Here is a 27,402-nt window from a genome sequence, read left to right on the forward strand (position 1 = left end):
ACTTAGAATTTACATTAAAGTTTGCGTACCACCTCAAATATTTTCAAAGTCCATTGACATCTGGCTTTGAAACTTTGCACACTTGTTCACCATCATGCCCCCAACCTGTACACAGGAGAAGGTAACTCTATCAAGCATTTTGACAAAATTATGCACCTTTTCTACTTAGAATTTACGTTAAAGTTTGCGTACCACCTCAAATATTTTCAGGTCCATTGACATCTGGCTTTGAAACTTTGCACTATTGTTCAACATCATGCCCCATACCTGTACACAGGAGGAGGTAACTCTATCAAGCATTTTGACAAAAAAATGCCCCTTTTACAACTAAGAATTTACGTTAAAGTTTGCGTACCACCTCAAATATTTTCAAAGTCTATAGACATATGGCTTTGAAACTTCCCACACTTGTTCACCATCATGCCCCCAACCTGTACACAGGTGGAGGTTACTCTATTAAGCATTTTGACAAAATTATGCCCCCTTTTTTACTTAGAATTTACGTTAAAGTTTGCGTACCACCTCAAAAAAATTCAAAGTCCATTGACATAGGGCTTTGAAACTTCCCATGCTTGTTTACCATCATGCCCTCAACCTGTACACAGGAGGAGGTAACTGTATCAAGCGTTTTCACAGAATTATGCTCCTTTTTCGACTTAGAATTTACATTAAAGTTTGCGTACCACCTCAAATATTTTCAAAGTCCATTGACATCTGGCTTTGAAACTTTGCACACTTGTTCACCATCATGCCCCCAACCTGTACACAGGAGAAGGTAACTCTATCAAGCATTTTGACAAAATTACGCACCTTTTCTACTTAGAATTTACGTTAAAGTTTGCGTACCACCTCAAATATTTTCAGGTCCATTGACATCTGGCTTTGAAACTTTGCACTATTGTTCACCATCATGCCCCATACCTGTACACAGGAGGAGGTAACTCTATCAAGCATTTTGACAAAAAAATGCCCCTTTTACGACTAAGAATTTACGTTAAAGTTTGCGTACCACCTCAAATATTTTCAAAGTCTATAGACATATGGCTTTGAAACTTTCCACACTTGTTCACCATCATGCCCCCAACCTGTACACAGGTGGAGGTTACTCTATTAAGCATTTTGACAAAATTATGCCCCCTTTTTTACTTAGAATTTACGTTAAAGTTTGCGTACCACCTCAAAAAAATTCAAAGTCCATTGACATAGGGCTTTGAAACTTCCCATGCTTGTTTACCATCATGCCCCCAACCTGTACACAGGAGGAGGTAACTGTATCAAGCATTTTGACAGAATTATGCTCCTTTTTCGACTTAGAATTTACATTAAAGTTTGCGTACCACCTCAAATATTTTCAAATTCAATTTATGTAAATATCTCAGCACATCATGTATTGAATTGAAATCTAGTCTAACAGTGATCCATGCATGTTTCGCCGAAACATTTCAATCCATGCACCAAAAAGAAGCGGAATAGTCGAGCGCGCTGTCTCTGTGACAGCTCTTGTTACAGTTATACCCATGTCTAATTAATTCCAATATCCCAAAACTGTCTCCCTTTTGTATATTTCTCTTTCATGTATATATTTATTACTTGATGCTGAAACTTATTTACTATGTTTGCTATGTGAGTAATATTAGTTTAAATTATCTGTTTATAAATAAATACATTTATTATATTGGGTTTCTAACACTAACAATTGTCAATCTTGAACAATAACAGGCAATCTGTTTGGGTTTGAGTGGATCATCCCCAAAGCATGGTAAAGGGGCTTAAATCCCGTATGGAATTGTTTCAAAAGTCAATTTTTTTTCACACCTCAGTTAAGTTGATCCAAATATTTGGCCATGCTGGAAATCCTTGTCTTGCCCTCAGGCAAAGATAAAAAAGTACTCGCATGGAACTACATGTACTTTTTTATTGTCATCACGCGATTAACTCCCTTATTGAAGACCGCGGACTGTAGCGCCATGGAACACTGTTATGTGGCATTACTTAGAATCAAAATAAATCATTTCTAGCTTAAATGGCACCCAAATAAGGTTTTACATGCTGTATTCAAGAAACAATGCTGCACTCTTATCAGAACTATTTAAAGAATGCTTTAACTATTGCTATATTTTGAATCACTGCGCGCATATCTATAACAACCACTAATTATTACATATCTTTACGCAAATTATTTTCACTACGCACAAAAGAGTTCCAGCAAAATAACACATTTTTTAAACTTCATTTTGTTTGACTGAGGTGTGAGAAAAAGCATCTACCATGTCTGCGGGTGTAAGATAGGTTCATCCCAACCCTCACGAACGGTGTTCTGCGGAAACTCGGTAATACTCGTTTCTGCAAAACACCCAACGCTCCGGTTTGGATGAGCCTATCTTACACATGCAGCTTTGGAAGATACTTATAATCACAGCATACTTCCGACTGTTTTTGATACAAATGTCTGAGTAAAAATCAATATTTACAACTGGACAATAGTCTGAAGTTAAAAGCTTACATTTGTACCTTAACTTTAGAACCCTTGTTATTATATTGTTTTTATATATGTTACTATACACTTGGGTAACTTTGTTCCATCTTCACTGTTACCAACTTTTTCAATGACAAGCTTGTCTGTTTTTTCGTAAGAAAATAATTTAGGAATTAGCAAACAATTAATAATTTGTTTGTTTGGTGTTTTGCGACTGACTCACAAAAAATATCACCGCCCGCAATAAGTATTATTTTGGCTTGTGTTGTCATTGTTTTACATTTGTTTTGTACATATTAGGAGGCAAGGAAGTAAAAATAAATGAGAAAAAAACGCCTTACATACCCACAACTTAAAATATGGGTTAGGGAGATACCAAACAATTTATAAACTGTGGCGTTGTCATTGTGGTGCATCAACGGTAATGTTGGCAGAAAATAAACACCATTCAAATTACTCTTACGTTAACATGGTTCAAATGGCATTAGGTACATATTGACCTTTTTGTATGAAACCCCATTACTCTAAAATGCTGTTAGAGTTATTCCTGTTGCTAAACTGAAAAAAAAAACAGACAAGCAATGACAATAACTAGTGCAAACTCCACACAGAAGTTATTTTCCTTTGCGGTACAGTAAATTGCTTCTGTAATGCAAATTATGCGACGATGATAAAAATAACATGATGCCATTCATTGATTTTTTTTATATTTTTTTTTTGGGGGGGTGGGGGGTGGGGGTGGGGTAATTATGCCCCCACAAAGTGGCGGCATATAGGGTTGCCCTTGTCCGTACGTACGTCTGTCTGTCTGTACGTACGTACGTCCCGAAGATTGTTTCCGATCTAATTCTTGAAAACCGTTTGTCCAATCCTCACCAAACTTTAAACACATGTTTGTGACCATAATATCTTGATCAAGTTCGATAGTCATGGAAATCGCTTTAGTCATTTAGGAGTTACGGCCCTTTTTTGCCAAAAATACTTCAAAAATATATGTTTCCAATCTAATTCTTGAAAACTGTTTGTCCAATCCTCACCAAACTTTAAACACATGTTTGTGACCATAATATCTTGATCAAGTTCGATAGTCATGGAAATCGCTTTAGTCATTTAGGAGTTACGGCCCTTTTTTGCAAAAAATACTTCAAAAATATATGTTTCCAATCTAATTCTTGAAAAGTATGTGTCCACTGAATAATCATTATGGCTTATTTTCTGTGACAAAAAATCGAAGTGGGGGCATCCGTGTCCTATGGACACATTTCTAGTTTGATCTATGAAACCAACCTTATTTGATTAAATTTGAATTAAATATTTAATAAAATTGAATGTGTGAAAAATATTTTAAAAGAAATCTCTGCTTGCCAAGATCACTGCATTTTGTGGTGCTCCTTTTTACACTTACTTTCTTCCTTACTTTTTGCTTAGCCTCCACTGCCCCTCCATCTTTACATCCTCCAGTCATGACGACGCCTCCGCCTGTACCAACGACAACGCAGCGACAGGTGTCCATGTCATATGAGACTTTTTTGAAATTGATCCGCCAATGGATGGCTAGGATAAGTCCAAATTTCGGGAATGAAAATACTGTTTTCAGAATCGCAAATGTAAAACCATAAGTTTTGGCTTTATTCAAAATGACGAGCATAGCATTTATTTAAGTTTTTAAAATGAAATTAGATTTTTTTCTTTAAATATAAAATTGTGTTAATTCCTATTTTGTTTACAACAAACAAATGTTTATAATATGTTATTGTCTCTTTTCTTTTTCCTTCTTGAGGTACTTTTTCAGAAATTATTTGTTTGGGCACATTAAACAAGGTTTCTGATTTGTTAGACCTTTACTTAATCTTCATTAGTATTTTTTTTAAAGGTATTAAGTTTGCAACCAAGGGTGGAATTTGATATTGGTCATATTTGGATCTAAGAACAATGTAGCCAATCAGATTGCGTGGTATAAATAACCGACCAATCCAACGACTAAAGACAATGCTGTTTAATGGATTGACTTAAGTTGTATATTGAATGCCACCCCTTAATTTGATTTGCTAAATAAACCTTCCAGCAACTAAATAAACCAATCAACTGTAAGGTACAGCATACATTTTTGTAATATATGAAATGTTGATTATTTTTTTCAAATGTAAAATACCGAAGTGCATGTGAATGATTTAATTTCTCTTTATCATAAATGTCAAAGTGTATTATCAAAGGTTATAATGATTACACAAATGTAGATTGTTTGTCAAACATTAAATAAAAAAAATAAAAGGAAATGTTTAAATGATAACCTTAATTAATTTTGTAATTTTAATTGAGGTGAATATTAAAATAACATGTTGACACACTTGTTGTACTTATAATTTTGAACAGCCATAATTCAGCTGGGAGTTCAAAACACAATAAATTGTTTAATGTGATTCAGAAAATTTATAACACAATAAAATGTTTGAAATGAATCAGAAAATTTAAAACACAATAAATTGTTTGACATGAATCAGAAAATTTAAAACACAATAAATTGTTTAACATGAATCAGAAAATTTAAAGCAATGAATTGTTTAACAGGAATCAGGAAATTTAAAACACAATATTTTTTTCAACATGAATAAGAAAGTGATGGTTGGACACAAACACGACTGTTACTATGTTCCAGCACTGTTATTTTTTAATTTTACAGGTAGTTTATCAAACAACACATTCTACATCGTAACTATTAAATGACAAACAAGGCTGTATAACAGAAATGTTCCACAAACTATTCATTGTTGTTTGTTTGTTTATTTAATTCTTACGTTAAGTGCTTTATTATTTAGTACGAAGTAAAAGGTTTATCCCTCAATGTTTATGTTTATGTTTCATTTTTATGTATTGATTTTAAATATTATAATGATTTTATATGATTGTGAAAAAAGTTCAACAAATTTCTACGCAATAATAATTGATGTGTGAATACAAATACATATCATTTTACGCATGTTAAAAACTGTTTTTATGTCTTGAGTTTGTTGAATCAGTCCGTTTTCTTGAGTCTAGTAGATATTCGATCTTTGTATAACACGGCATGAGCATTTGTTACAGATTTGATTGAAAATGGGTTATGTTTTAGATTAGAATTGGCATGTTTAGCATGGTTTGTTAAGATCCGATAATAAATATAATGATACCGAGTGTTCTGTTTTGGTTGGTTTTCTTTGTGATGATGAATGGCTTATGTACACTAATACGAGTATAATATGCATTATGTCTGATCTTAGGCATCCAATCTTGTAAGCTAACGTCTGTGAAGATCGACAAAAAGAATCTACATAAAATTGACTCACTCTAAAAATTGATGGTTATGGATGAAATTATGAGATTGACTTAGTTAGCTTTTATGATGGACAAGGGGAGAAGGAAACAATGAAAATACAATGAAACAAGCACAGCAGTCCAACAATCCAAATTAACCCTGTTTCGAGGCACAAGGTAAGACCAAACGGCACTAGATGAGAGACCAGTCATTTAAACTGGAAATATCTTGTTAGCGAAGTGGTAAGCGCTTTCGCTTCATACCAAAAACATTGAAAAATAATGGATGTTTATGTAATGACCTTTATTCGTGTCTGACCTTGACATTTGACCTACGGACATGACAATCGTTTTTGTTAAGTTTTTTTATAATCAGTCAATGCCTTGCCTGGTTACAACTCAGGCATGCCAACATCCAATTAATTTGATCAGTAATGCTTAAATCCGACCTTCACCTTTGACCTACAAATAATGACTTACAAGCAACACATTGTTAAGTCATGCTGGAAATCTTATTTCAAAGTTATTTACTTCTTAAGTTACAGCACACACAGACCAAAATACAATGAATTTTGACAAATAACCGGCAATCTTAACCGTTGACATACATACATAACTCTTTCACGGAAACATTTTCTTACCATCTAGTGATCATTTGTGCCAAGTTAATTTTTACCCCCCCCCCTCCTATGCAACATGGACAAGCAAAATATAAGGCATTTTGAACATTGATCATTATGGAGGTCATTTCTGATATGCTTTTAAAAATATCTCGAATAAAAATGGTTGACGCTGCTCGCCCGGCCACATAGATATTCTTACCTTCATGTTTTGATATAAATGCTACAAACTATGTAAACATATGAAGACATATCAAGAAAACTTTAAAAAATATCCCGAAATCAATGCATGTGTATGTAATGTAGTTTGTATCTAAGGGTATTTCTAAAGGCATATTTAAAACTGGTTATAATATTGTCTTAGCTCTACTATTCGAAAATAAGGAGTCTTTACTGCTCCCCCACCGTCGGCGTCTGGTTCGAATTTTAGGGCAAGTTGGCATTTTCACTTAAAACTCAAATACCCTTCATTCAAATCACTAAATACTTCACAGTTATTCAGGACCACACAATGAGGTAACATTTTCAAAATATCTTTAATGCAAATGATGGCCACTAGTTGACTTAGGAACTTCGCTTAAAGTTCTAGGACACATTGCGTCGGGTTAAAGTTGTCGGGTAGGTTGGGATTTCCTCTTATTACTTTATATACCCTTCATTCAATAAACTACATATATCACTCAGTTGTTTTTGGTCATCACTCAATTTTGAAGATCCGTTAAAACCATGTTATTAGAATAACGTACATCGTGTTTCGGTCGGTCCGGCGGTAGGGCAGCGTCAAACTCGACAATAGTGTTGAATAGTAAGTTTTTTCATAAAGTGATAAAACTGCGTTTTGGGCCAGTAGGGTCAAGGTCACTGTTACTTAAAAAAAGGGTGACATATTGGGACCAAACTTGGTATAAAGGGAGAGTTTATGGAGATATTTCATTGGATTGCGTTTGGGGCCCCTGGGGTCAAGGTCACTGCTATTTTAAATATATTACCGTTTATTACTGATTAACCTATGTTAGGGTTGACCTATTGTAACCAAACTTGGTATTTAGGACTTCCATATGACCATAATGGCCAAGGACAAGGTAACTGTTACTAAAATTAGAAAAAGAACAGACGAAAATGAATCTCACAAAAAAGCTTTAAGGCTGATGAAATTCTGTTTACCATTGAAAACTTGGTTTCGTCACATTGCGAGGTTTCTTGTTTACTTTTTAATTTCACCTTTTTAATTGCGTGTGCAGTGTGTGTATACCCCGACATTTATTGCGTCAAATATGCTTCGTCAGAGGCAATATTTTGCTTCGAATGATGCCTTATAACATTCGAAGCAAAATACTGCATTCCGACGAAGCATTTTTAATGTGATTTATCACGTGGTATACACACACTGTTCTGACAGTCACAAATATAACAACAATTTATTTTCATTTCTAAGACAAAGAGACGTCAAGTCGAGCGCGCTATATAACGACAGCTCTTTTTGAAGTCCTACTTACAAATTTTTACAATATTGAAAAACTACTTGAACAAATACCCACTAAGAGCTTGGTTCTCAATACCGTAGTGATGATTATACATGACCATTGTGAAGCTTTCTTGAGTAAAATTATCACTGCAGTACCATAGTAGCGATATTGACAATAACTAGTCTATTTAGGTACCGATAGTAACGATATTGACAATAACTAGTCTAGTTATGTACTGACAGTAACGAAATAGACAATAACTAGTCTAGTAAGCTACTGATAGTAACGAAATTGACAATTACTAGTCTAGTCAGCTACTGATAGTAACGATATCGACAATAACTAGTCTAGTTATGTACTGACAGTATCGAAATTGACAATAACTAGTCTAGTAAGCTACTGATAGTAACGATATTGACAATAACTAGTCTAGTTATGTACTGACAGTAACGAAATCGACAATAACTAGTCTAGTCAGGTACTGATAGTAACGATATTGACAATAACTACTCTAGTTAGGTACTGACAGTAACGAAATTGACAATTACTAGTCTAGTCAGCTACTGACAGTAACGATATTGACAATAACTAGTCTAGTTAGGTACTGATAGTAACGATATTGACAATAACTAGTCTAGTAAGCTACTGATAGTAACGAAATTGATAATAACTAGTCTAGTCAGCTACTGATAGTAACGATATCGACAATAACTAGTCTAGTTATGTACTGACAGAATCGATATTGACAAAAACTAGTCTAGTTAGCTACTGACAGTAACGATATTGACAATAACTAGTCTAGTTATGTACCGACAGTAACGAAATCGACAATAACTAGTCTAGTCAGGTACTGATAGTGACGATATTGACAATAACTACTCTAGTTAGGTACTGACAGTAACGAAATTGACAATTACTAGTCTAGTCAGCTACTGACAGTAACGATATTGACAATAACTAGTCTAGTTAGGTACTGATAGTAACGATATTGACAATAACTAGTCTAGTTCGGTACTGACAGTAACGATATTGACAATAACCAGTCTAGTCAGCTACTGATAGTAACGAAATTGACAATAACCAGTCTAGTCAGCTTCTGATAGTAACGAAATTGACAATAACTAGTCAAGTCAGCTATTGATAGCAACGATATTTACAATAACTAGTCTAGTTAGGTACTGATAGTAACGATATTGACAATAACTAGTCTAGTTAGGTACTGATAGTAACGATATTGACAATAACTAGTCTAGTCAGCTACTGACAGTAACGATATTGACAATAACTAGTCTAGTCAGCTACTGGTAGTAACGATATTGACAATAACCAGTCTAGTCAGCTACTGATAGCAACGAAATTGACAATAACGAGTCTAATCAGCTACTGATAGTAACGATATTGACAATAACGAGTCTAGTTAGGTACTGAGAGAAACGATATTGACAATAACCAGTCTAGCCAGCTACTGATAGCAACGAAATTGACAATAACTAGTCTAGTCAGCTACTGACAGTAACGATAATGACAATAACTAGTCTAGTAAGGTACCGATAGTAATGATATTGACAATAACTAGTCTAGTTAGGTACTGATAGTAACGATATTGACAATGCTAGTATAGTAAGGTACCGACAGTTATATTATTTACAATAACTAGTCTAATAAGGTTCTGATAGTAACGATTTTGAAAAATAAACATTTTAGTTATATTATGTTTGTCACGATATTGACAAGTTATGTACTGATTGTAGCGATTACAACAATGTCTAGTCTAGTTAGGTAATGCTAATAAAAATAGTGATGAAAGTAACTGCAGTCAGAGAAATACGTTCAACATTTGCATTACAGTACCTGCACCAAGAATATCCAACTACCTCGATTATTATCGACAGAAGGCGAAACATGACCTTCGTAATAAACGCAGAAAAATCCAACAAGAGTTTGAAGAGGAAAGATCTTGGAGAAGAACGAATTTGGTAACATTTAGGGAAAATCCGCCCCTTCGCGACACAGAAACACAAGGTCAGGCAGGATTGGTTCTTCACGGTGTAAATGTTCACAGATGTACCAGTCGACCAAGTGTTTGGTGCTCTCTTAACAGGCTTGTGCCTCGAACTCCATAGAATACATACGTAAAACAATTCAGGGGTTGTACTTGTACAATTTCACTGGTGTTTGTTAGCTTGTAAATAATAGACAAAAGAAAACAAAACAATATGGTTAATGTGTTTGTTGTTGTTTATTTAGTCTGATATTGACCACATTCCATTTTATCAAAGGAAAACAACTCGCAGTTTTGTGATCTCCTATAGAACCTGAATGTTTTGCCTTTTCTTTAAAAACACATTAACTTAATGTCATATCATGTGGATGTATGTGTTTCAAGGTATCATGCTATAATTTCAACAACACCATATAAGTGTTAATAGCGAAAAAGTAAACAATAATACTTATATGGATTTATTGTACTCGTAACGTGTGACAAAAATTTAAACTGATTTTCGCTCATCACTGAACGTTTAAAGGGACTAGACACTTGCATGAAAAGATAAAATTGTCGAAAAGTGACATAAAACTGACATTGTTAAGTACAACGCATTGAATTTTATTACTGATGTATCACATCGCTTACGACGCAGTTTTTGCGCATTTTCCAATTCGAAATTTACTGGGGATGTCGAAGAAGTAAATCCCAGTAAGTTTAAATACCACCGGTATATATAAACTGTACTCATAAACGGGGAAACAAAGATAATACAGCTACACGATTGTTGCGTTTATCATTTCAATAACAAATAATGTAATATCGGCTTCATACTAGCTAGCATTTAAAACCCTATGCCTGTTTTGGGGAAATACTATATTTGCCGTTTTATGGACCATCTGGTATCTAGTACCTTTAAATGGTCAGTTATTACATGGCTTTACTCCTGACCCAAGTGGGCCCCAAACCACCATGGTATCACTGTTGCATAATATTTAGCTTATCGGTAGGTCAACAGCCATGTCCAGTGTGCCCCTTTTGCCCAGCGAGGTGGCGCTCAAATGCTCTCTGAACAATTAATACTGTTTCAATGACTGCTTCTCCCAGTACACAAGTACTGAGATGACTGACTACCCTGATGATGGACATGATGGTTCTAGACAACCAAGTTGCAATCATGAATATTACACATTTCTAGATAATATACTCGCGCATAAACCAAAGTCGATGTATATTTTCAAACTTATTCAAATGCGCAACGGAAATGAGGATGACTCTTCTACCGTAGCATACTGCATAAAAGAGCCCGATAAATACCAAATTGCCCAAAAGGTACGCCAATGAGTCCAAAGTAAGGTAAGTAACCAAGTTGAATAGTAATCTTGCATGTAATACAAGTGATGTCCCTTTATTATATTGTGTTATGTTTGAGTGGGGAAATGAATAAGGAAACTGTCTCTGTGTTAATTATTAATATTATGAATCCATTTGTTGTATATTTCATAGATCTATAAGGAGTATGGATGATCAAAATATGTTTTATATGTACTTTTTATAAATGTACAAAGGTTACAAATTAATTTAAAAACACAAATATCTACACCAATTAAACTAGTTAAGTAATTAAATCACCCAAAATGTAGTCTATATTATAACTAAAACTCTCCATTTGTATGTTTTTTAATACATTGTACATGTGTTTTAATGGGTAAATCATTTTGGATATATATAAAATCTTCAATACTGAAAACAACTGTCTCAATAAGATTAAATTACTAACTTATTCATTTTAGAACCAGTGTACCAATATCTGACTACAATTATATATAGGGTACTTACATGTCAGGAAAATATAGTTTGTGCATTAAAAAAGTGAAGTATGAAATACTTCTTCCATTTAAAGGATACAGACTATTGTAAGGATATAAACTAGCCCAACGTATGGCTTCTTATGAAAAGTTTATTACTTCGATGATCGCTTATTTAACTTTAGTATGCATCAATTCTGGTATATTTTCAAAAAGGTTTCATTACCAGATGTTATTTAAACAACCTTTTGTTTATAGATGAACTTAATGTTAAACTATTCATAATATTTTGGGCTGATATTTTGTGAAGTATAATTTGTTCGTGTCTGAAATTGAGCTGTTGGACGTTTCGCATGTTGCTGACGTCACTCCCACGCTATTACATGCAATCAAAAGTACACAACCCGATGAAATTATATTAAATTTAAATAAACAAATATATAAGTTTCAGATAAATAAAATACGAGATGCTTTATTTTCAGTTTAATTTTTACAAGTTCATCAATATAAATTTGTTCTGAATATACCTTTATTGAGACCACTTTTCTAAGAACAACTTGATATGACAACTTATCATCGAAGATTCTCATGGGCAGTTTTTCTATAAATATGAACATACATGGAACAACTTGAGAATAAACTTCCTTTCTGAATTTCAAGTATTGTCATATACATTTATTTCCTTACATTGTTATATTCCATAGTGCTTTTAAAGTACCTCTTAGCAGTTCCTAGTAGCTCTAAGTAGTTTCTAGTACCTCTTAGTAGTTCCTAATAGCTCTTTGTAGTTCCTAGTAGCTCTAAGTAGTTCCTAGTAGCTCTTTGTAGTTCCTAGTAAATCTAAGTAGTTCTTGGTAGCTCTAAGTAGTTCCTAGTAGCTACTAAATCAGTATTAGTGAGTTTTTCTGAACAGGACTGTCCCACTGCAAAATATTTTGTATAATGATTATCTATCAAAATACTATATAAATCCAATTCCAATAACAATATTCTTCCTAAGTTTTGACTTTTGTATTTTGACTGTGTTGATTTTTCTGCAAAAAAGGTTTCAAAAACATTAAGTCAATATTTGGAAACGCTTTACCATTAAAATAGTTCCATACATTTAAAAATATATGAAACTTAATCGCTCTACCATTAAAATAGTTCCATGCATTTGAAAATATATGAAACTTAATCGTTCTACCATTAAAATAGTTCCATACATTTGAAAATATATGAAACTTAATCGCTCTACCATTAAAATAGTTCCATACATTTGAAAATATATGAAACTTAATCGCTCTACCATTAAAATAGTTCCATACATTTGAAAATATATGAAACTTAATTGCTCTACCATTAAAATAGTTGGAAACTTAATCGCTCTACAATTAAAATAGTTCCATACATTTGAAAATATATGGAAATTAAACGATTTACTATTATGAATAGTGACAGACATTTGCAAAATCGTAGCAATCATATTGAAATGAATCGCTTAACCATTAAAACTAGTTCCAGACATTTAAAAAAATAAATGGAAATGAAACGCGTTAAGATTAGAAATATATTTTCCAAATTAAGTTATAGGTTCGTTTTCTTTGACTGTCAGGTAAGCTTTGGTCTCATCCGACCCACGTTGGCGTAGCGCACACGTGTGTAAATTGTACCTGCGAGCAGTCACATCACCTGCGTACGGTCTACGAAGAAAATGCATTTTTTTTAGTTTACTTGAGTAGTACCTGGCGCGCAGGTGCTACGTAGGCAAGACAAAGGGGGCAGTGGTGATCAAGTGGTCAGTGCGTTGGAGGTACGTGGTTGCTACGTGGGTTGCACTCGGTTCTATTCTCCAGCTTATACCCAGCAAATAACGGAAAAAACTACGTACCCCACGTACCACTCACACACCAGCCACGCGATAGTCCTGACAAAACATCGCTGACCAAGACTTAACATTGCATGTCCATTTTTTTCTAAATGTCAGAAAATTAATGCTAATAAAAAGAGGGGGGTCAGGTAGCTAAAAATCACTAGCGTAGTGCGCGCGGCCAACCTGCGGATGGCCATGTTCAACCCCTATATCTGCATGGACCCCTCGCTGCGCCTACGCGGGTCGGATGAGACCACGGCCTTAAGCGCCAACCTTGGCCTAGCTAGAAACCAGGAAAATAATAGATCATGTTTCAAATGTTAATTGAAAAAAGCCCTCTTAGTACAAATTTTCGTAAATATTATGTGCCGTCCCAGGCCAACAGTGCATAATATGTGTACCTCAGTGCATGTATATAATGTTTCACAAGAATGTGCAGTATCATTCAGCTAACGTTCTACCACTCTAAAATGGCTCAAGTTTACATTTTGGTATTTAAAGTTTAACAAGGTGTTAATTTTAAATTCAAATAGTAAGCGCACGTGTTAAAAACGCTTGGAAAAACATGTCAGAAATCCCGTAGCGTTACGCCCAAGAGGTTTCGAAAACTCTGTCATTTTGAAGATATTTGATCACATTTCCGTTTTAAAGCTTTCGTCTCCCATGCAACGAGTAGAATGTATAACTTCATGCAACAATGTTTGGGTAAGCAGTATGACAATGTAATATTAAAGGGTATAGACCAGAGTATTGCAAGCAGTTGCCGATGTTTTTCTGTTCGTTAAGTTGATCAGGGAAAACAACTTAACATGTTTTCCAGTCAGAGTTAGGTGTCTTGTAAGTTTCTTCATGGTCTTCCTTGCGTGATTGGTGAACAGGAATAATGTATGATAAAGACATAGCAATGTAGTAATGTATTTACTACAAACAAAACACGCCAAGCGGGTGCAAAACCATTTTTCTATTTAACAGCTGATCAAGGGTCATAACTAAACATTGTATTTCAGTCAGAGTTGTGTGTTTTGTGAGTGGCTGGTAGGGTTAATCAAGGGAAATAACTGGACTTCTATTTCAGTCAGAGTAAGATGTCATGTAAGTTGCCTCACGATTATCATTGCATGATTTGCGAGCAAGAATAATCTATATTAAAGCAATCGCAATGTAGTTATTAATATATGATAAACAAGTGCAGTTCAAGTGGGTGCAAAACGCTTTATCCCGTTTAACACAGATCAAGGGAATAACTCAACATGTTTTTCAGTCAGAGTTTTGTGTCTTGTAATTTGCTACATGATCTTCATTGCATGATTTTTGAGCAGCTAGAATAATGTATGATAAATAATAGCAATGTAGTAATTTATATACTATTGACAAGTGCACTCCAAGCGGGTGCAAAACCATTCTTCTATTTAACAGCAGATCAAGGGTCATAACTCAACATTGTATTTCAGTCAAAGTATTATGCCATGTGAGTTGCTACAAGATCTTCATGGCATGATTCGCGAGCGTAAATAATGTATTATAAAGCCATAATAATGTAGTAGTTTATATAGTAGAAACAAGTGCATTTCTCTATTTAACAGCTGATCAAGGGTCATATCTCAATATGTATTTCGGTAAGAGTTATTTTTTTTGTGAGTGGCTGGTAGGGTTTATACGTTGAAAGCATTTGTTTGACTTCAAAGCCAGTATAATCGAATATGTTGTATCTGGCGAGTGTGTGCATATTGCCAATTTCATGTGCGATATAAGTTAAATGTTAATACCTTCAAAATGATCAACTAGCTAAAACATGTTTTCAAGTCATGGTCAACTCTGATTCCAACCCATGCTATTAAATTACATTTGTTCATAAACTGAAACAATAAGAACTGTTTTCTTTTATATTCTTTGTAGCGATACATCAACAGTTGCAAGTCACAAATAAGCTAATAAATGTAAAAGTAAGAACAATCGTTATTTAGAAAGTCATATACAGTAATAAACAAACGAATACATGTACAAATAAGGAAGCAATGTTCAATGCAAAGAATTACAACAATAATGTTCCTACCTTATACAAAGAAAACAATGTAAAATTTGACACTATGCATTTTTGTGTATATATCGAAGTTATACTACCGAAAAATAATTCTTATAAGCCAAATGGTTGATATCAATCAGGTCTTCTGCTATTCTGAATTGCTATTTTCAGGGTTTGGGCATGTTATTTAATATGTTTCAGTTATTCACAATAACAAACGAATAATATTAACATGTTTATACACAAGTGTGCATCCAATCTTCAATTAAACTAATAAGATACACATTATTGAAACACTTACTTAAATGTACATTTATATTAAATTAAATACTTGTCACACATGGGTGCCTCCATTCTATTTTTAGCCACAGAAAACTGGGACTCGGTGTTTTCCACTTACATCATAATTATCATGTGACTTATTACATGTATATACTAGCAATTATCTTTGGCTTTATCAAAAATATACATGTAGTAAATAGTGTTACTTAAACAATGTAGATTAAGAAAACTTTTGAATAACGACTTTTGATTGCCCATATTATTTGAATGTACAGGTAGCTTATATCATAACTCAAGGTAAATAATCAGAAAGCTTTTGAATTACGGTGTGACTTTTGATTGCAAAAATTTATAGAATATACAGATAGTTAATATCACATATATTAGTATAATTATATATAGTATATACATATAATAGTATACAGGTACCTTATAGTGTACCTCAAAGTACAGGTTGAGAAAGCTTTACAAATTATGACTTATCAATCCAAAGAGGCTCAGTTATTTTACTTAAGTATTATATACATACTCTTCATTGTTTTTTACACAAAGGCACATAGCTTGTATAAAAAGAAGTTTACATACAAAATTCTCACTTATGTCATGGCGAATGACATTAGATGGGCAAGATAAAACTAGTGTTGATATTGAGGTCCCAGCTATTGTTCACAGAGGGACCAGAATTTGGGCCCAGCTATTGTTCACAGAGGGACGATAATTTTGGCCCAGTTATTGTTCACAAAGGGACAATAATTTGGGCCCATCTATTGTTCACAGTGAGAATTGTTCCTTCACAACTTCAAACTTGATGTTGTTTTTGATGAGTCGTTCAATCAGACTTGTTTCTCGGAAAAGCATGGCTGTTGTGTACACACCACCCCTGAACGATATTTAAAATACATAACAAACTAATCTCTTGTAAGGTCTTAATGGCATCTATTAGCCTGTATATAAAAATAGTATGTATAGAAATTACAAGATTTTATTACTTTTTACTTTTTGCTTTGTCTTAGAAAATAAAATATTAAAAAATACAACAATATTTGGACTTCCCCCTTAATTGAAAACAAGATTGTAACGGTGTATTTAATAACTAAAATGCACAAATGTTAAGTGACTGGTGGGTCCTAAAATATTTACAGCGATCAACGATAGTCTCATAAGGTAGACAAATCGTGTCATATGCACCTTTCTTTCAAATGAATCTCTGTATCCTTTATAAGAACCATTGATTTCGATACTTTTTATCATTTCTAATATATTTAAACAGTTGCATAAATTGTGGTACTGCTCATTTGGTAGTTAGAACACAGCTTTAATCATACCTAAATTTGTCTTGGGAGATTTCCTTCAGCAGAGTACAGGCACACTGAACCATTACAATGGGCGTGGCAACATATCCCGCTTCCGGGCCCGACACCCGCACAATCATCTGGGTGTCAGGGGCTGTGTCATGCTCTGTGTCGGCATCAGGAAGCTTTTCCTTCCAACCCTTCCCGACCACTGTGATGCTAAATGTTCCTGTCTCCATCTGTTGGGGAATCACCAATCAGTTTTGTATTACAAGAGAACACCAGAGAGATAACAACTCTTGTCCAACAATCTTATTTTAATAGTAAAAAAAAAATGTTATAAATTTTGACAACCAGATCAGCCAATATAAGGGACATTGCTGCACATTCTAATGAAGTTACAGCCGTGGTCCTTCTGATATAAGGCAAACTCTATGAGCATTATATATTGATAAGCATGACAGACCAGAAAGCTACATGTTCTACATTCAAAATTGACCCTCACAACAATACAACATTAATCAATCTTTGGAAACTGTTCAAGGATCGGTGTTAAATGTTGATAAATCATGGTGTAATATTTTTTTCACCAAATAAAATTGAAGATAAATGCCACAGACAGACTGTCCAAAGAAGGGAAACATCTCTGGTTACCCATGCTAACTAACTTACCTGATAGATTTACTACATGTACATTTCTCACCAACAGACATGAAACAGATCATCATCATCATCATCATCATCATCATCATCATCATCATTATCATAATCATCAATGAATAATGTCCTGTTATCCGACCAACATGAAAAATGTAAAAAAATATGACCACAGGAGAAGCTTAAAAACAGGTTCATGTCGCCATTTTTATAAGATAGTTCATTTGAACTCTTTATTAATTGTGGCATAATAAACGTTATAGTTAGGCAGGCTCTGATTTCATTAGACGGAATCTAGGCCCAAACCTTCACTCTATAACTTGCATATTATACACGTGAGGCCTTGTAAATGGATGTATTTTATAATGAATTTGAACTCAACTATTAATTTTCAACCTTCGTAATGCACAAGATAAGGAAACATTTAATTTATTGGATATATAGTCATATTCACTATGACCCTTTGTTTCTATAACTATATCACTGAAATGATCATATCCCTCATTGGCTACCAATATCCCATTTTACCTGTTTCTTTGAAGGTCCTCCTTGTTTGAACACACCAAAGGTAAATATGTGTGGATACTGTGGAAAGAAAATGAAATAATTAATGACCAGCCTTAATCATAACATATTTTTTCATGACTACTATCTATACATACATAGGATAGGATATAAATACAGCTGACTAACCAAGTATTTTTCTTTCAGTAAAAACAGGGATCTGACTCAATAGTTATAAAAGCTGGAGATATTGGCTTTGCTATACAAGTGCATATGTCTCTGGCAACATGGGTATACAAATTTTTTTAAAACCTAATTTAAAATCTTCGACAACAATTCCAACGATGATAAAACCAATATTACATAATAGTTTGATGACATGCATATAAATCTTAATGAAAAAATTGGTCAGAGTGAACGTTGCAAATTCAGGTCATCTAAAGAACTTAGAATACAACCTCATTTGCCGACACATTGTCCACACAAAATCGGATTTTAAACACCTGTGATAGTTAAAGGTTGAGCCTGAAACTTAATGATTGCCTATCTGCAATTTCATTCGCTGTAAATTTAATTTAGGTTGTATTCTAAGACAACATCTTAACCCTTTCCTTTAAAACACACACAAGGTAAGAAATGCATTGCTTAATATCTACCTTAGACAGGGAATGTTGACAGTGCTGTATTTCAAAAAATGTGTCAAATAGAACTCCTCTAATCGTTCATGCTTAATTTGAGCTAATCCAACACAAAGTTGCAGCTTTACGCCATGCTGCACAGTGTACTTACAGCTTAAGACTACTTACTTTCAGAATGAGAGCTCGTCCAAAGCTGAACTTTGCCAAGATGCCAACGATGAGTCCAAACAGCAGGGTGACCGCCAGATAGAAGAAATTCGGAACACAGGCATAAGCTGCCACTTCAAACTGGAAAAAAACGAACAGTAACGAACAGTATACCTTAATGTATACATATAATCTGTTATAAGTTGTCATAAAATACACATATTTATGTAACAAGTTCAAGAAATATTTATTAAGTGAGCCTTTAGCATGAAAACTAACAAAGGGCAATAACTCTAAAACTAAGAAAGCAAGAGTTACTGTTAATATGCACTGCACTTGCACTCCATGAAATCTATCTACATATCGCGGGCTTAGCGCAAAACGGTTGTAACTGACATTTTTAAAATTGTTCAGGAGAGCATAAAAACTGATTTATTTTCCTAGTTCCTATCATTTTCACTTTGTTTTTTTATTAAAGCTTTAATTTTGTGTACTTTTCATGAATAAATCACAATAACACTTTGCATTCAATTTCTAAAAGAGATATTTGTAAAACAGTCAGTTACAACCGTTTTGCACAAAAAAATGAGGAATTTTCTAAATTTATTTTTGCGCGAAAGGGTTGTAACAGTCAGTTACAACTGTTTTGCCTGAAAAATTGAAGATATTTCTAAATACATTTTGCGCAAAAGGGTTGTAACTGAATCTTTTTTATTAAAATTTCTTTGACAGCTTTAAGATATTTGACTTTAAAGCACCATTTATTACTTGCAATGTAAATTATACTTAAATACATCAACTGAGGATAATAGCTATGAAATTTTCCACTTTTTTTTGAAAATTTAGTTGTGTATAGAACATCTTATATTCTATGAATATTTTTGTTAATATACTTAGCACAAACAGGGGTTTGGGTAAAATTTTAGTTTAATATCACATTTATAATACATAAAAAACAATTAAATTATTATATATATGAAAGACAATTAAATGATAAATTTATTTAAACAACAACAATATATACTGCAGTTATCTTCAACATCATATTTTAAGTTAATAATCAGCTTAATTCAAACTGTTAATGATGAATATCAGCATTTTGTAAGTACAATTGTGAAGAAAATAGCAATTTCATTCACTAATTAAGATATGCATGTATATTTCTTATTTCTAGTTTTTAAGTTAAAATGATATCCAGAAACATTTTTATAAGTCATCATAGCATACTCATGACATATCAGCTCTTATAATGACCATCAATCTGTACAAAATATACAAGAACTTGAAATTTAAAATAATCATTTAGTAAAATCATAGGTAATAAATGAAAGCTATTTTAAAATTGACAATGACCAAATTCGGTACCAAAACATCATATCCCGATGAAATCATTTAAGGGCTAAGATATTTCCAAAGCTCATAAATATCAGACTTCCATCTTCCAGTACTGCTTTACTCAGCACAAATTCCATCTACTTCCCCCATGAATATCAGAACTTTCCATCAACTCTTAACAAATCCTTAACCCTAGCATGATTTCCATCTTCTTGGCTCATGAATATCAGAATACTTTCCATCTACACTAAACATCACTAACACCAGCATGATTTCCATCTTCTTGGCTCATGAATATCAGAACTTTCCATCTACTCTTAACAAATCCTTAACCCTAGCATGATTTCCATCTTCTTGGCTCATGAATATCAGAATACTTTCCATCTACACTAAACATCACTAACACCAGCATGATTTCCATCTATTTGGCTAATGAATATCAGAATACTTTCCATCTACACTAAACATCACTAACACCAGCATGATTTCTATCTATTTGGCTCATGATAATCAGAATGACTTCAATCTACTTTCAACAAATCTATTAACCCCAGCATGATTTCCATCTAAATGGCTAATGAACATCAGAATTACTTCCATCTACTCGAAAGAAATTATTAACCCCAGCATGATTTCCATCTACTTGGCTTATGAATATCAGAATACTTGTCATCTACTCTTAAACCAATCATCAACCCCAGCACAATTTCCATGTTAGCTCATGAATATCAGAATTACTTCTATCTACTCGAAAGAAATTATTAACCCCAGCATGATTTCCATCTATTTGGCTGATGATAATCAGAATGACTTCAATCTACATTAAACAAACCATTAACACCAGCATGATTTCCATCGACATAGCTCATGGATATCAGAACAACTACCATCAACTCTAAACAATTATTTTAACCCCGGCATGATTTCCATCTAAATGGCTCATGAATATCAGAATTACTTCCATCTACTCGAAAGAAATTATTAACCCCAGGATGATATCCATCTGCTTGACTTATTAATATCATAATACTTTCCATTTACTTTTATACCAATCATCAACCCCAGCACAATTTCCATGTTAGCTCATGAATATCATAATTACTTCCATCTGGTACTCTAAACAAATCATTAACCCCAGCACAATTTCATTCTACCTGGCTCATGAATATCAACATGTCTTCTATCTTCTCGAAACAAATCTTTAACCCCAGCATAATTTCCATCTACTTGGCTCATGAATATCAGAATGTCTTCAATCTTCTCAAATAATTAACCCCAGCATGATTTCCATCTACTTGGCTTATGAATATCAGAATACTTTCCATCTACTCTTAAACAAATCATTAACCCCAGCATGTTTTCCATCTAATTGGCTCATGAATTTCAGAATAACTTCCATCCATTCGAAACAAATCATTAACCCCAGCATGATTTCCATTAACTTAGTTTATGAAAATTAGAATGATTTCCATCAGATCTGATTTCTATCTATTTTTTATCCAGTAGTTACTTGTAGTAGTGACCAGTAGTAACCATCATGACAACCATGACAATGATTATTTTATGACGCTATTTCGGTGTCGGACTACAACCCGACGACGGCACAGCGAAGATTGCTAGAGGGGGTCGTCCCTGTGATATTATAAGATGACAAGTACCCAAATCAGACTTCCGATGTTTATTGTCCAAGGTTAAATGACAACCTGGATAGGAAAGTCATGGGTTTAAATACTAAATTTGAGGCTAAGTTGCCAACAACTGTCACTGTCATCTTAAGAGTTTTACTCGGCTAAGGATTAAGAGTTTCCTTTAGATAATCTTTGTTTCTTTGATCTAATATATGCTTATCACAACTTGCATAGGTGTTGAAGCCTTATTCTTATGATTAGCAAAACCATAGAACAAAAAAGGTGCTAAAATGTAGTGACAACAGTCAAAAATAAGAATTAAGTGTTTGCTTAAGAAATTACTGAAGTTATGCAAGTTGCAAATATGATGACAAAAATACAAAATATAATATATAATGTTTATAATATCAAGTTATGATATTGTAAGTTATCTGAGTCAATTCTATATCAATAGACAATCATTTCTATACTAAATATGATAGGCCAATTTTAAGTTTAAATGTTTATTTTTTATTGTACTTAAAACATTATTATTTAATATTTTGCAACAAAATATAATGCAAAAAGAATGATCATAATAGTTACACCAAATACCTACTATTTTACAACTATTCATACTGCCTACCCAGTCAGTTAGAAACACCAGCATGGCTTAACTGACATAGCTTATGAATACCAAAATGACTTAAATTGAGTTACTTCTTCGCCAGTCATAAACACACCAGCATGACTTCAAACTGTATAGCTCATGAATATCAGAATTACTTTACATAGGTACTTCTCGAAATTTATAAACACCAGCATGAACTTGACTACGGAGTTCATGAATATTCAAATGATCAATAGATCTACTTCTTCCTAGTCAAAATCATCAGCATGACTTCAAACACCAGAGTTCTTGAATATCAAAATGACTTCACTAGATCTTCGCTAGTCATAAACACCACAATGGCTTGAAACTATATAGCTCATGAACTTCAGAATGGCTTGAAACTATATAGCTCATGAACATCAGAATGGCTTGAAACTATATAGCTCATGAACATCAGAATGGCTTGAAACTATATAGCTCATGAACATCAGAATGGCTTGAAACTATATAGCTCATGAACATCAGAATGGCTTGAAACTATATAGCTCATGAACATCAGAATGGCTTGAAACTATATAGCTCATGAACATCAGAATGGCTTGAAACTATATAGCTCATGAACATCAGAATGGCATGAAACTATATAGCTCATGAACATCAGAATTTCATCCATAAGATTTGATTCAATCTTCAGAACTCACGAATGTCGAAATGACTTCAATAGATCTACTTTTTTGCTATTGAAGATCATTCAATCAAGCGAAAGCTCATGAATATCACATGAACAAAAAGAAAGAAGGAACTTATTTTTGACTCAGAGAGTGTCAAGAAATGCAAAAAATCGGTTGCAAAATAGCTTCCATTGGATAAAGTTTTCCGCTGGAAATAAGCGTGTTATAGGATACGAAATATTCAGTTAAAGTATATAACATTCTTCTAGAATTGGTAGGGGAATTAATTTGTGTTTTCACCAATAATGATGTACCTTAATAATTAGATCAATTGCCTTTGGTTTTCATTAGTTTATAAAAGTTATGATTCTGTGTACAAAACATGTCAATATTGCCAAAATATAAAATTTTAACATGAAAATTTATTTTACCATAAAAAGCCCACGAAATATAAATAAATAATTAATATTTACAAATAAAAACTACTAAGAGAAACAATATTCTTGTAAAACACACACATTCTTTTCCTGTTTTAAAATCATATCCGAACTTTACACAGAAAACTAAATAAAATTTTAAAAAGGGATATTTAATTTTAAACTTAAATTTACTTTCCTAATCATATTTTTTTCTTAAGCAAGAGCCTAAAGATACTATCAAATTCTTCAATTCTTTTTCCTAAATATATGACTTTTTAATCTTATCGGACAATATATCATACACATTATTAATATAAATGAATAAATAGGACTAAAGGAATAAAACATGAGATATTGTTCGTAATTGTGATGTTTAAACATGCATTTTTTTCATTTTATTGGGAGTTTATTTTAAAAACAAATCATTTTTCATCAATATGACTGTCTCTCCTCAAAAACAATGTTAAATAATCATGATGTAATCAATGATGTCATCATGATATTGGAGTTACATCCCATCCCAATGGTTTATTGATTCAAAGTTTTCTGTGCAAAACAGTTGTAAGTGCAGTTACAACTGTTTTGCGCTAAAATAAATTGCCATTTTCAGATCGAGGGCTCAACGCAATACTGTCGTAACTCCATTTTTCAAAATTGTTCAGGAGAAGGAAAAAACTTTCTTAATTTATTTCTGTTGGATATATTTGAAGTATTTAAACATAACAATGCTGTACTGTATGTTAGTTTGAAACCAAAAAATATCTTATCTTCAAACATTGAACACAAAAGATGAATTTGATGAAAATTTGACTTACTACAGTTTTCCACCTCAAAAGTCAGATTTCATCAAAGTATATATTTATGCAACAGTGTCGTAACTTGACTTACGACAGTTTTCCACCTGATATTATTTCAATTTGAGAAAATATATTTATGCAACACTGTAGCACTTTTTGTCTTTGTCATTATTAATGAGAAATATGGTTTATAATTAAACAGATAATAGACAACTAAGGCTGACCCTTTACCACTAGGCCACGAAGACAGTTTAAGCTTTAACAAAGCATATAGATTCATGATTTAAACATAAATCAAAACAGCTATAGTTAACATCATTTTCGCAAAGCTGTAAAGCACATTTTCAATACTTATAATCATTCAATTTTGAAATAATGTACATTTATTTTATATTTTTTACTTTATAACAATCATTCCCTTATTTAACTGACAAAATTGGCAAATTTCTTGATAATTCCATCTGACTGCCCAATTAAATTTCATTAAAAAAAATGTCAGCAAAAATGTTTTTAAAACTATCAGAAAAAATGACCTTCAAAGGAATCTAATTATTACAATATTGACCATTGTTTTCAAATATTTGGTTTGTTTCCACGAAGGGGAAATTCTTATTAATACACACAAGTTCACTTGTCCTTATAACTCTACTCAACTGGTTCAGAAACACTTCAGGTCATTACCAGAAAATATGTTTTAGCCAAAGCAGCATTCCACCAAGTCAAACAAGAAAAACAAATTAACTTTTTTTTTCGGATAACTTTTTAAAAAAACTATTTTCAGACTATACAATGTGCAGAATGCATGTGTTTTAAGCATCAATACAAAACAATCAAGTTTTCTTATTTGCTATGACTACCCGGACCATTGTCACTGTAGTGTCATATGGGAGTAGGAGGAAAAAGGGGTTGTGGACATCTAAAATGATTTGCTTTATGCACAAGCTTAACAAATCTGTTTATTACATTGGTCGGTTTTTAAATTGGGCTTTGACTTTCATTAGCTAATGAAATTTCTCCTTTGTCAACAAGATAAACTAATGGTATATCATCATCTTCTTAAAAAAAAACCCACTTCATCATCAACATCAGCATCATTGCCAACCACATCAGCATCATAACCATTAACATCTCCCCCATCAACATCATTGCCATCAACCACATCAGCATCATAACAATTAACACCTCCCCCATCATCATCATTGTTGCCATCAACCCCATCAACAGCATTCCCACCAACCACATCAGCATCATAACCATTAACATCAACCCCATCAACATCTTTGCCTTCAACCACATCAGCATCATAACCATTAACACCAACCCCATCAACAACATTTCCATCAACCACATCAGCATCATAACCATTAACATCTCCCCCATCATCAGCATCATAACCATTAACATCTCCCCCATCATCAGCATCATAACCATTAACATCAACCCCATCAACATCATTGCCATCAACCACATCAGCATCATAACCATTAACATCTCCACAATCAACCACATCAGCATCATAACCATGAACATCAACCCCATCAACAGCATTGCCATCAACCACATCAGCATCATAACCACGTACATCAACCCCATCAACAGCATTGCCTTCAACCACATCAGCATCATAACCATTAACATCTCCCCCATCAACCATATCAGCATCATAACCATTAACATCAACCCCATAAACAGCATTGCCATCAACCACATCAGCATCATAACCATTAACATCTCCCCCATCAACCATATCAGCATCATAACCATTAACATCAACCCCATCAACAGCATTGCCATCAATCACATCAGCAGCATAACCATTAACACCTCCCCTATCAACATCATTGCCATCAAACCCATCAACAGCATTCCCACCAACATTATTTCAATCAACAACATTACTATTCATACCATTTCCTTCAACATCACAAATCTCAACATCACCCCAATCAACATCACCATCATAACCATCTACATCAGCTCCCTCAATATCATGCCCATCAATGCTGTCATTCATGATGTAAACTGTAACATCATCATTGAACCAGCTCTCACAAACATTTACATTATTTTCACAAGCATCTCTATTCAAATCAAATGTTTGAAAGAATTCTGAACTGTTATTTAAGTCTGTCATTGCTTCATTTCGAAGCAACGCATCTAAAATGTAGCTGTCTGTGTCCTCATCATCTATAAAACCTCATTCTTCACTGCTGACGTCTGATACATCTGACACTTCCTGAGCCATGCCTTAGCAAACATGCTCATAAGCTAAATAGGGTTTGCAAGTTATTTCTCCCTCCTTCATCTCACTAAACCCCGACCAATCTGAATCAGTATCTTCTTCAGTATCCATTTCATTTTGACATTAAGTACTTCAAACAGTACATTTCCACTTGTCCCAGGCTCAAGAGACTCGGCTAACTGGTCAATAAACTATGTCATGCTCTCAATATCTGCATGGCCTATCAGGACAGCTGACCCATCACATACTGGCATTCCTTTATTGGACCTACTATGGGGATCAAAAAAGAAGATGCTTTGTCTTTTTTTTTATGATTGCACATGTGTATGCTGGACTGGAACACCCCATGGTAAATATGCATTTGGAAAAATCGAATTCTAATGTATCTGCTAGGGCATCTTATAGAGACCAAAAGGGAACTGTGGAACTTTTTCTATCTCAACTTCCATGCAGTGAATGTTCCTTTACAATGTTAACAAAGGCCAGAACATCAGGAATGTCATCAGTTAACCACTATAGCCTTTTCAAATTGACATCCCTATAAAGTTTGTCACCACCACATGTTTGTGTGGTTTATTTTATTCACCCATAATTAAAATTTCATCCATCGTTTTCTCATTCCAGTTTGTTGGTTGAATTGTATAGGATGTTACTAATGCGCACACCAAATTTGCTACA

At 33.5% G+C, this 27,402-nt stretch overlaps 2 protein-coding genes across 3 annotated transcripts in view; one reads left to right on the plus strand and one right to left on the minus strand.

The window, feature by feature from the left end:
• LOC128208918 (HHIP-like protein 1) overlaps positions 1-10,060 on the plus strand; it is a 38,206-nt gene extending 28,146 nt beyond the window's left edge. The window contains exon 9 of one of the 2 annotated variants that reach the window (XM_052912632.1): positions 9,702-10,060. In XM_052912632.1, the coding sequence (XP_052768592.1) occupies positions 9,702-9,976 (275 nt within the window). In that variant the 3' untranslated portion in view covers positions 9,977-10,060. Of the gene's footprint in view, positions 1-3,904; positions 5,648-9,701 lie in introns of those variants that run through there. The other variant, XM_052912633.1, reaches the window with a different exon arrangement.
• Positions 10,061-15,366: 5,306 nt separating this feature from the next.
• The window catches only part of LOC128209123 (saccharopine dehydrogenase-like oxidoreductase), a 31,585-nt gene continuing 19,549 nt past the window's right edge, over positions 15,367-27,402 (minus strand). Inside the window, exons 8-11 of the mRNA XM_052912995.1 lie at positions 19,062-19,181; positions 18,280-18,336; positions 17,128-17,333; positions 15,367-16,682 (exon numbers count right to left, since the gene is read on the minus strand). Of these exons, the coding sequence (XP_052768955.1) occupies positions 16,574-16,682; positions 17,128-17,333; positions 18,280-18,336; positions 19,062-19,181 (492 nt within the window). The 3' untranslated portion in view covers positions 15,367-16,573. The remainder of the gene's footprint in view (positions 16,683-17,127; positions 17,334-18,279; positions 18,337-19,061; positions 19,182-27,402) is intronic.

This window comes from Mya arenaria, chromosome 11, assembly GCF_026914265.1.
Source record: "Mya arenaria isolate MELC-2E11 chromosome 11, ASM2691426v1".
Classification (NCBI taxonomy): domain Eukaryota; kingdom Metazoa; phylum Mollusca; class Bivalvia; order Myida; family Myidae; genus Mya; species Mya arenaria.